Source organism: Notothenia rossii (genome assembly GCF_949606895.1).
Source record: "Notothenia rossii genome assembly, chromosome: 1".
NCBI lineage: Eukaryota > Metazoa > Chordata > Actinopteri > Perciformes > Nototheniidae > Notothenia > Notothenia rossii.
This window is the reverse complement of record NC_136912.1, coordinates 26371839-26384010: the sequence shown is the minus strand read 5'-3', so window position 1 is coordinate 26384010 and position 12172 is coordinate 26371839. Positions and strand designations below refer to the sequence as shown.

The following is a 12172-nucleotide window of genomic DNA, read 5'->3' as shown; positions in this document are numbered from 1 at the left end:
CCTTTTTCACTTCTTACTCAGTCAGCCAGAGTGCAGATATCACCATTAGATTTACAAACCTGAAACATCATCCATTTCTTCACTGCTGGTGATGACATTGTTGTCAGCTGCTGATACTGCTGCTTCTGCTGCTGCAGCTTGTGGCGCCTGCTTCAATGAAAATTACTTTCTAATATCCATAACTTTATAGGCTATTAGCTTAAAACTTGTCAGCTCTAGGAAGGATCACTTCTTCTTCAGGGCAGGGAAGGCTACGCAGTAAGCAGGCTAATGTTGCGCAGCGGCTGCCTTTCTGGTGGACTCCGGTACTGCACATTACTCCCGAGACATTTTTTTTTTTTTAAGTGAAACATCCGTGGCTTTTAAGAAAACATCCGGGGCTTGAGCCCAAGTAGCCCCCCCCCCCTAGCGCCGCCACTGATCGCCGTTCAAATGACAGCGTTGGTTTCCCCCAAAGTGGGCGGGGCTTTAAAGTGACGTAGATTTTACTCTAATTTATTATTCAAAACCATTCTATTTATTCTAACGTAAATTACATGCCAGTGTTTTATCTTTTTAATTATTTGTTTTTATTTTAAATCGTATAATGTCGGACTTTTTTTCCCGTCTGAGGAAAAGAAATGGGGCTCAGAGCCCCAAAATACTGAAATCTGTATTTTTTCAAATCTATTTTTCCTTCTAATTTGTTATTCTTTTCTAAATAACACACTGTTATTTACTCAACAATAACACACAATTATCCTTGTTTTTATTTGTTTAATTCTATAATCTTGGGATTTTTAGCATGCTTTTTAGCCGTAAATAAAGTCACCGGAAACAGACGTAGGCCTATAAGGGACATTTCGAGCGATACACACCACAAACCATAGATATATATAAACACCGTGTTTGCACCGTGTTGCACCGTGTCCCTAAACCAATACACTCTCACTCCATAATCGTCCAGGAGCGACGTTTGGTCAGGGTCCCGTGGCGTGCAGTTGTGACGCTCCTAGGCTCCTTCAGCTTCATAAAGGGACGCAAATAGCTTTCAACTGATTGCAATGTATTCCCATCTGCGGCGGGATTTGACGCTCATGGAAGCACGGCATTCGTTTGTGTCGGCTGCCCTTAACCTCTTCAGCCCTGAGCCTGTTTTTCAGGTTTCAGGCCACTAACACAGCAAAGACTATATCTTCACTTCTAAAAGGGGTAAATGAATAATCTTTTCTCTCAAAGCAAGGTTACATCTGTGAGTTGGATGTAGAAGTATCAGAATCAATATAGATGTTTTTATTTTAAAGTACACTCAGATGGAACATAGTAAAAACATGTAAATTCTAATGTCCGCCTAAAAATAAAACATTACTTATAGTGAAAACCACCCTTGAATGATGGGTTAGTAGACTAAAAGCTTTAGGAATCCAAACTATAACATATAATAAGTACCCTGTATCAAGATTGATGCAAAACAAGTGAAATATGACCTTTCCAGAGAGGTTTAGAAAAATAAAGTCCAGGCGGACTCACCTCTGGTTAATTTGGGAACCATCAGTTCCATTTGACCTTTTTCACAGTAAAAATCATTTTATTACTTTGAATTATCACTATAGGTATTCATTCCATCCAAATACAACTGTTGTTAACATTTTTTTTTTTTTAAAACATACTCTGTTATCCTCTTAGGCCCCACAATGCTAACAGTGAGCCTCTGGATTAGCCCAGAGCAAAACATGCTAACCTATTACTGCACCGAAAATCACTCCTAGCTCCCTTATTACTTATCCTAGCTGCACATCCAACAAATCGTTTATGATCGTAAAGACACAGATTCTAATGTACATCAAAACAAGTGGCGCTAGGTAGCTACACAATGCTAACATGGCTTGCCTTCGTCTTTGTCTGGTCTAAACTGGTCTTCAATGGCATTAAAACGATAACAACGATGATGTAGTTAATCCATAGGTTAATATCCAATGTGGCTGTGTCCCCTTTGAAATGTTCTGATAATCTATAGCAGCGTTGGGACTAACGCGTTACTGTAGCGCCGTTATTTTTGGCAGTAACTAGTACTCTAACGCAATATTTTTTAAATTCAGTAACTCAGTTACCGTTACTAAATGGTGCGTTGCTCTTTTATTTTTTGTATATAGTCTCGGCTCCCAGACGTTGGTGAGCGGCGCCAACAGCGAGGCGAACAGAGATGAGAACTGTACTTACAGTACTTGAGTAAATGTACTTAGATACTTCCTGTGTCACATGCGGAGACGCGCTGTGGACGTGTTTGTGTTTACTAACAAGACTATCCTGGCGGCAGCGGAGCTCAAGTCGAGTTTCTCCGCCTGGAGATTGTTATGTATGTGTCACATCAGGTGTGACTGTGCCTTTAAGATGGCACCGGGAGTTTTGGGATGTGTGAACCGGATACAGTTGTGTTGTTGTGGTGTTGTCATGGGAGCGTATGCAACATTCCATAACAGAGATATTCTCACTATTTCACTTTTGTCGAGCACAAAGAAAAGAACGTTTTAGTTAAATGTAAGTTGTGTCTTGGTGGGTCAAAGATCCTATCTACTGCCCAAAACAGCAATTAAAATATGTTGAAACATCTGCAGAAACAACATGCTGGGACGAAGCTAGTAGCTAAGACCACAGACCCAGACTCATCCGACGCCACTCCACCTCCACCTAAGCAAGAGCGGCTGGATTTTAACCGAGGGACTGCTAGCCAGGGAAAAGTTGATAAAGCCATTGCACGGTATGTTGTAGAACACATGCAGGCTATTTTTACTATTTCTATTGCTATTTCTTGATCAACAGATTGTATTATTCTCCAATGCAATAACAGTACTGACATGAAGGCTATAAGGGCATTAATGGGAGCCCTTTTTTTTGTTCACAGTAACGCGTTTTTGGTGTAAGTAATCTGTAAAGTAACTGAGTTACTTTTGAAATGAAGTAACTAGTAATGGTAACTAGTTACTGGTTTTCATTAACTAGCACAACACTGCCTATAAGCAATAAAACTGCAATTCCGTTATCTGCTGTCCGCTCTGTGCTCCGTGCGCTCTGGGTCCTGCAATTCCTGCTTCCTTACGTAGTAAACAATAAGTAAAGTCTGCTGCGTAAAGTGCTTACGCTGGCTGGCATTCTTTATACTTTACGAAGGACCATATCTCTGGATCCCATTGGTCGATTTGGGTGATTTACACCTTTTTCTTAACTATTACATCCAATAGAATCGATGGGCAGTTCCCAAATCCACGTAAACATTACCATTACGGACGTAATAGAGAAGCAAACGAAGCACATCTGAAAGTACAAGCCTGGACGGCAAAACTTTATACCCAGTATATTGCCATAAATATGATGGTGGATTATCAGTAAACATTTCTACGTGACACAAAGACATTGGATTAACCTTGAGCTGCGTTTTTATTCCGTTGAACACAACTTTTGATCACAAATCAAAAAAGGTAAGAAGTAATTATTGTTATATTTTTGAATCCGGATGTTGTTTACTTTCCCTTTTCTGGCTGATAGCTCCCGAATTCGGGGTCGTACAATGATGACATTACATGTGTGGAATCTGTGGAGTCTCAGCTTTAATCGGATATCTTGTTTGTGCAGTGACGATAAATAATAACAGGGTTCCCGCGGGGTCTTAAAAAGTCTTAAATTTGATAATCTGAATGTAAGGCCTTAAAAAGGTCTTAAATATGACAAAAAAAACTAAGAAAGGTCTTAAATATGATTTAGAAGGTCTCAAAAATGATCGGATTTGAAATGTACTTCTGTGTTGCGATCACGTCTAAATGTGTTTTGGGGGAAATGTCCGGGCTGCAAAGTAGCCAGTACGGTAATAGCCTTTCAGTTCCCCCCAACAATTTGTATTGAATTAAATCAACATGGAACCAGTAATCACTAACTTTGTTTGCCCCGGCCCCTTATTGGAGAACACCCAGCTAGTAACCTAGCAACCAAGCTTCATCGAGCGGCAGTCAGAAACTGATGTATCTTCGAATCTACTAACAAATTAATATAAGGAAGTGTAAGTTCAACCGTATTTGGTTGGAAAACATCTAATTTAGTGCTTGTTTGCAACCAGTGGAGGGAACGTGTTTGAAGCCTGCTGCACCTTTTGCAAAAGAAATTAGCATTTGTTTTGCTAATGTAGCGTTAGCTATTGCAGCAGCTCCCGCAACAACACCGGGGGACCTCCGGGCGACGTTTGGGTCTACGTCAACCCTAAAAGCGGAGGTGCTGTGAACGCTAAATACCGTAGCTAAACTATAGGTTACTTACGTAACCCCAGTTCTCAGAGTAACATGAAGTGAGATGTCTCACTATGGGATGCGCCTCATCGCGGAGCAAACAGAAGCATCAATCTCATTACGCCAATCCTGATTGGCTGGTGATCTTGACGTCGGCGTCAGGGAATCTACCCCCTATAAGTAGCTTGCGCTACGCCGCATGCATCATTCAAAATAAGCACCTCTTCTCGCTTCACCATAGCAAGGAGGGCCGTCTGGTGAGACATCTCCACTTCATGTTACTCTGAGAACTGGGGTTACGTAAGTAACCTATAGTTCTCATTCGTAACACTCCGTTCGATGTCTCACTATGGGATATTGTAGCTCCCGTATTGCCAGACGAGCTTATCTCGAAAATCACCAAACCCAACCAGAATTTAACAGTTAGAGCTCTAACTCAGTAGGGGGCCCAGCACTGCATGGGCCACACTGGGAGCAGAGACGTCTAATCTGTAAAAGCGGACAAAAGTGAGCGGCGAGGACCAGTTCGCTGCTGCACAAATGTCTTGGATGGAAAAACCCTTGAACAAAGCCCAGGATGTAGCCAGACCACGAGTCGAATGAGCACGCAAACCCGAAGGTGCCTGCATACCCTGACTCGTGTAAGCCAAAGCAATTGCCTCCACAATCCAGTTAGAGAGCCGTTGCTTAGTAACAGGCTTGCCCTTCTGAGGGTTAGCCCAGGACACAAAGAGTTAGTCATTATGACGAAACTCTTTTGATCTGTCCATATAAGTGCGTAAAGCACGGACTGGACATAGCAAATTTGGCTGCTGTTCCCCGGAGGGACACAGCGGCGGAGGAAATGCCTCAATGTCAATGGGGGTAGATGAACCAACCACCTTAGGTATAAAGGCAGGGTTGGGCTTCAGCAACACTCTCGTTAACCCTCGGGCGAACTGAGTGCATGAAGGATGTACAGATAGCGCATGAATGTCACTGACTCGCTTGGCGGATGCCAGGGCGAGTAACAGCACTGTCTCGAGTGACAGGTGCTTCATGTCAGCTTCTTCCAGGGGTTCAAATGGGGCTCGAGTGAGCCCATCTAAAACCACTGTCAAGTCCCATAAGGGCACCAGTGACCTGGAAACAGGAAGGAGCCTGCGAGCTCCCTTCATAAAACGGCAGACCAGAGGATGCTGGCCGGCCGTCTTACCCTCAAAACCCACATGGCATGCAGCAATAGCAGCCAGGTAGACTTTGATCTTTGATCGTGGAGAAAGCTCTGTGTTTATCAATTAGGTCCTGTAGAAATGATAAAATCACTCCCACAGGGCATTGCAAAGAGGTGTGCCCTTTTTGAAGGCACCAGTCCTCAAACACCCTCCACTTACAGTCATAAAGAGACCTAGTGGAGGAAGCTCTCGCACTCTGAATAGTGTTTATCACCTTCTGCGGGAGACCCACTGCATTCAGATTATACCACTCACAGGCCAGGCCCATAGAGCCATGCGCTCCGGGTGTGGGTGAAAGATCGTCCCCCCCGCCTGAGACAGTATGTCCCTGCGTAGCGGGAGCTGCCAAGGCCGCACAGCAGCTGATATATCTCCGCCAGCCAGTACATTGCAGGCCAGTGCGGAGCTATCAGGATCATTGTGTGTCGCCGTTCCCTCACTCTGGCCAGAGTTGGGGGTATCAGCGCCATTGGTGGAAACGCGTACAGGAGGACCGGAGGCCAAATGTGCGCGAGCGCATCCACGCCTAATGGTGCGTTTTGATCGCGCATTGAAAAGAAAAGCTGACAGTGAGCATTTTCTTTTGATGCGAACAGATCTACCGCGGCTCGGCCGTAACGCACCCACAGATGGCTCACAACCATTGTATGTAGAGTCCAGTCTGCATATAGTGGTACGCCTCTGGACAGCAGGTCTGCCCCGAGGTTCATCACACCCGGTACGTCCGTCGCTCTCAGAGAGAGGAGACGGCCGCAGCTCCACAAGATCAGTTTGCGTGCCAGCATGTGTAACTGGAGAGAGCGCAAACCCCCATGTCGGTTTATATACGATATTGTGGTCGTATTGTCCGTCCTCACGAGGACATGGTGTCCTCTGAGAAAAAGGCAGAAAGTGTTTTAGGGTGAGGAACACCGCTAAAAGCTCCAGGTAATTTATGTGCGACCGCTGGAGGTCTCTGCTCCAGAGACCCCTCACCGGACGACCTTCGTAAATACCTCCCCAGTCTGTCAGACATGCGTCTGTGGTGACCACCTGAAAGGACAGCACCCATAGGCACGCCCCGTACCAGAAAAGTTGGGTGCAGCCAGTGGCGCAGTGCTATTACGCATTTCACAGTAACCATCACTCTCCGCGCGCCATGACGCGAGGCAAGCTCTGAAAGCTTTCACTCTTTCCGCTGACAGGCGGGCTGTAAAGGGCACCGAGTTCAGGTGTAAACCCAGGAAGAGTACAGTCTGTGCCGGGCACAACATGCTCTTTTCTGTGTTTATTATGAAACCCAGGTTGAGCAGGTGCTTTACGAGGACATTTGTCTGCGTAATAGCCTCCTGTTCCGACTGTGCGAGAAGCAGCCAGTCGTCTAGGTAGGTTGCCAGGCGAATACCCTTTTGTCTTAACGGGGCTATCGCGGCTCCCGTACATCGTACAAACACTCTTGGACTGAGAGACAGACCGAAGGGAAGTACTCTGTATTCGTAACAGATCCCCTGAAATGCGAACCTCAGATATTTCCTGTGTGGGTAATATACTGGGATGTGGAAATACACATCTTTCAGGTCGACTGATGTAAACCAGTCGTTTTGTCGCACGAGACGCAGCAGAGATGTGTGAGTGATCATTCTGAATTTGTATCTTTTTAGATATTTGTTCAGAGCCCTCAAATCTAGTATTGGCCGAATTCCATTCCCTCCCCGTTTGGGAACGAGGAAATACTTGGAATAAAAGCCGCTCTGACTCTGCTCGGCGGGTATTATAGATATAGCCTTCTTTTCTAGAAGTGAGAGAATCTCTCTCTCCAGAATATGGGCTGACTCTCCTCGGGCTTGTGAATACATAAAGCCCGAGAAGCGAGGGGGGGTGACAGCGAATTGGAATCTGTAGCCCCGTGTTACTGTCTTGAAAACCCAAGCAGACGTTGTGAGCATCTCCCACTGTTTGCTCCTTAGAGCCAGCGGAGATGTCACGTCTCTTACCCTCTGAGTCTCTATTTGTTGTGTTATGGGGCCCTCTAGTGTCTGAACACGATGGTACCCCATTTCGACAATCCCCACCGAGACTGCGCATGCGCGTGACGGTGGTGCCTTCACAACCCCAGCCGGCACTGCGCATGCGCGTGACGGTAGCGGCTCTATAACCCCCGTCGTCACTGCGCATGCGCATGGCGGTGGTGCCTTCACAGACCTGTCTATTATCCGCCTTTTGAGAGAGGCCGTAGCTGCTCTCAAAAGAGGGACAGGCGACAGACTGCTTATTGTTTTTATTGTCTTTCTTTTCATTTTTTTGGGCTGCGCCCTCGGCTTGAAGCCTGGGTGCGACAGTGCAAAAAATTGTTTATTTGAAAACAACAACAATTGTGACATGTGTTTTTGTGACTTATGCAGATAGCAGAACTCGCTGTCTCTGGTATTAAGTCTGTTTCCCTTCTGGCGCGAAATTGAGGATGGCGTTGCGGCATCACTCGAGGCGGCGGGAAGATGTAGGCCTGGTGGCACCCCGAAAACACATCTGGAGCTGGGGAACAGGGAACTTCCAGCTCTTTCACCGAGGAGAGAAGAGGAGGCTGTCAGGCCGCCCGCTTCTTCTTCCTCGACTGGTGACCAAAAATCTGAGTCGGCTGTGCCTGAACAGCAGCTGCCGAAACCGGAGATTTCCTCGGCCAGCTCGTCCTCGTCCCCTGCCTGGGCTGGGGACTCGGGGCGGGCTGTGGCCTCTGCTGCCTCGGTACCTTGAACCGGGCAGGACGTGAGATAACTTGGGCGAAGGACTGCCGCGAGACCGTCGCAGGTAGCGGCTGGACCCTTCGGGGGAGACAGAGGTGGAGGGCCTTGTCTTCCTTCTTTTTCGACTCACATCTCCGCTGCATCGAGACTAAAGCGGAGCCGAAAATACCCTCGGGAACAATAGGCATGTCAAGAACATCCTCCTTTTCCCGGTCTGGGAGGTTGGTCAGGTTGAGCCACCTGGCTCTCTCCTGTACCATCATTATGCCCATGACTTTGCCCGTGGCCTGGACTGCACAGCGCTGCACACGGAATAAAATGTCCGTGATCACTGCAATCTCGTCCCATACGGCCGACCCAGGTTTGCTCGATAGGTCCTCGCAGAGCTCCGCCTGGTAGGCGGTCAGCAGTGAGGAGACATTGAGTGCCCTGACGGACAACGCTGCGGCTTTATAGGCCCGTTCCGTCATCGCTGACTGGAACCGGTCTGCCTTCACCGGTAGCGTGGGGTTCCTGCTTGGTGTCAGAGCCAGCCTCGGTTGGAGGTGGGCTACCATCAGCGGTTCCATGGGCGGCATGCAGAGCAGGCCGAGCCTCTCCATACCGTCACAGTCCAGGGAGGAGGCACCCTGGATTGGGGCCTTATTACTGAAGGGGCGGTCTCTCCACGAGACCGACACCTCGTCCAGCATCTCCGGGAAGACTGGAAGGAGCTGCCTCTTTGTCCTCGCTGCTTGGGGCAAAGTCTTCCCCTCATAGCGAGACCTGGAGGTCTCCTTGGCCATTTCAGGCCATGGGATTTCCAGCCTGGACGCGGCACGTTGACACACGGCCCTGCAGGTCCATGCTCAGACAGGGCGAAGCTGGTGCGCTATCACCCGGGAGAGCAGCCATCGCTCCCGGCTTTGCAGCCTGAGCTGATGACACGAAGACATCATCGTCTTGCTCATCCGAGTCGGACAGTAGGAACTCAGAGGCATCCTCTTCGTCCTCCATGTAGTCCAACTCCAGGACATCATCCGCGGGCGAGACCATGGTGAGGTCCAGTTGGGAGCCCCAGCTTGACACAGCGCGGGGCTCCGCTCTCGCAGCTGTTGCCGCCACCGGGCCCCAGCCTTACAAGGCGCGGGGCTCCGGTTCAGCAGCTGCCGCTGTTATTGAGCCCCAGCCTGACAAAGCGCGGGGCTCAATCTCCGCGGCGGACGCCCCCATGTCTTGATTGCCGGCCGGCGAAACGGTGGACATGAGGGGGTCCTGTCCCGACAAGCTAGCTTGGCGTGCTAGCCGTCGGCGGAGGCTCTTGATGGTGAAGCGGGCACAATGCCCGCACGAGCCGGGGTTGTCGATAGCCTCCTGGGCGTGTTCCAGCCCGAGGCAGGACAAGCAGACCTGGTGTGAGTCTGTGCCTGATATCTTCAACCCGCAGCCGCAGAGCCAAGCCTCCGAGTCCCTGACTCCTCTGGTGTGAGGGAGAGAAGCGTCCATCTCGTTCGCCCTGGTGACGGCGTGGAGAGGACCCGCTCGTAACAGGTACATTGCTGAGAAAAAATCCTTCCCCACCTGTCGTTAATCCGGAGAAAAAGCGACAGTGTAGAATTTTATTCTCAAAGAATATTAACTGGTGTGTTAATACCCTTTTTATCTTCCCCTCCTCTGGTGTGAGAGAGAAAAAGAAAAAACCGTCCCCGCTACCGTGGTGTCGATAGTGAGGAAAGGCAAGCTAGTAACAGGTGTGTTACCAGCTTGAAAAATCAAAACCTTACCTTTAATTCCGAAGAAAGAAACGGCGAGGTAGATTGCAACACTAACTGGTGTGTTAGTATTAACAGTCTTCTTGCAGAAGTATATATAGAAGTAGCCGGCGAGCGCCCGTCGACCGAAGTTAGCTTGAATAGCTTGGTTCCGTCTGTGGACTGTGTGAGCTAGCCCGGCTACCAATAGAGATGTGCTCTGAAGCGAGAAGAGGTGTTTGAATGATGCATGCGGCGTAGCGCAAGCTACTTATAGGGGGTAGATTCCCTGACGCTGACGTCAATATCACCAGCCAATCAGGATTGGCGTAATGAGATTGATGCTTCTGTTTGCTCCGCGATGAGGCGCATCCCATAGTGAGTGTTACGAATGAGAACACCAATCATACAACAGCAACGATGGAAGATTGTAGCCAAGGCAGCAGAGCTGTCTGACTCTCTCTCTCTCTCTCTCTCTCTCTCTCTCTCACACACACACACACAAGGGCCGCTCGATTATGGCAATAATCAAGATTATGTTGGTCAATAATTAATATCACGATTATTAAATACGATTATTCATTGACTTTTAAAACATCCATTTATTGAACTTTAAAAATATATATAATTTGAACAGTATCTTTTTAACTGTTGATTACCCTGAACGTATAATTAAACTGAAAAACCAATACAAACATTAATTAAATAAATGATACATTTAAATAAATAATATCAAAATAATAAATACCAATAAATAAGATCAACAAATATTTTGGAGCGCACTTCCACAAGCTACTAAACATATATAAATATGATAAATAAATTAGACTAAAATTAATTAGATCAAATATGTTGTAGTGCACTGTCACAACCTATCAAAGCAAAATAATCGGTTCTTTCGATTATGTTGTTTTTCGTTATTGTGCAGGCCAAAATCGTAATTGCGAACACACACACACACACACACACACACACACACACACACACACACACACACACACACACACACACACACTCAATCACACACAGACACACACACATACATACACACTTTTTGTCTAACACACTTACACAGTTCTGTGTACTGTTAAGGTGTTATGTTCAGTCATTGTTCTTATGTTGAACATGAGTACATTTACTTTGTAAGTAATTATGGGACGTATTTCTTCTTTCATAGCAATTTTCCTTCATACTTTCTTGCCGTGAAATAGATCTTAAATTCTATTGAAAGTGAAAAAAGTAAAAAAAAAAAAAGTCTTAAATTTGAGTTGGCGAAACCTGCAGGAACCCTGAATAAGGGCATTGCTACCGTGAGTGCTGTGCAAAAGTCAGTTAGCATTAGTTAGCATTTTTTCGCTCCATGCTAATTCAAAGGCTTGGTATTATTCTTGGGTTTCTTTTAGCTAAAAATGGTTCATATTGTCAGTTAGCTGAGTTTCTTATCGTTACAAGGGTATGGAACATTAATAGTTTCATAAATCTTAAGAAGCCCTGAGACATAGTCTCGTAAAAAAACGCTGGGAGGGGTCCACTGTTGGGACCCTCGGTCTTAAGAGGTTAAAGGCAATGTGAGCGTCCATTCCCATTGGATAACGGAGAATTGTACACCCGGAAGTAAGTATTCCCCTTACTGTCGATTGATTTTACAGTGATATCTGCACTACTCATCGACTAAAAAACACCAGATTATCCTTGTTAATTACACAACATTGATTGGTTTAAATTGTGTGCAATGCTTTTGTATTTTTCCCCTTCGATTCTGAGAAGCAAATATTTTTTCGGAGTAAAGGATGGCAGAAGACACTACACTACCCAGAATCCCCAGCTATCTTTTAGGACTACACCATGTGCTCTGAATATGTGACATGGATCATAAATATATCAACAATTAAACAACATCTAGCATTTCTTTTCACAAAATACGTCTCCTCGCAGTATCAATAGTAATTCGGCTGACTTTTATATTTGATCCAATTGGTAGATAGGTTATATTTACACCATAACGCTGCCCAGCTGATAGAAAAGGACTTGTAGTTTTTAAAGATATTACTGATTTTCTTTGAATATAAGAACGTAAATACTGAGTTGAGAGAATAGTCAGGGGATTTGGGTGATGGGAGACTCATCTATGGAATCACAATTTCAATAGCTTAACATTAAATGACGGATATACCTTTCTGTCTGTGATGTTTTACAAATCAGATATTAATGTGTAGAAGTAAAACATGAGAAATAGTATAGCAATATCCTGTAAA

The 12172-nt window shown here is 46.2% G+C and overlaps 1 protein-coding gene across 1 annotated transcript in view; it reads right to left on the bottom strand.

Moving 5' to 3' along the window:
* Positions 1–138, bottom strand: part of LOC307018875 (uncharacterized protein) — a gene marked incomplete at its 3' end in the record, with an annotated part of 61404 nt that extends 61266 nt beyond the window's left edge. The window contains exon 1 of the mRNA XM_079649361.1: positions 60–138. Within this exon, the coding sequence (XP_079505487.1) occupies positions 60–75 (16 nt within the window). The 5' untranslated portion in view covers positions 76–138. The remainder of the gene's footprint in view (positions 1–59) is intronic.
* Positions 139–12172: the final 12034 nt, after the last annotated feature.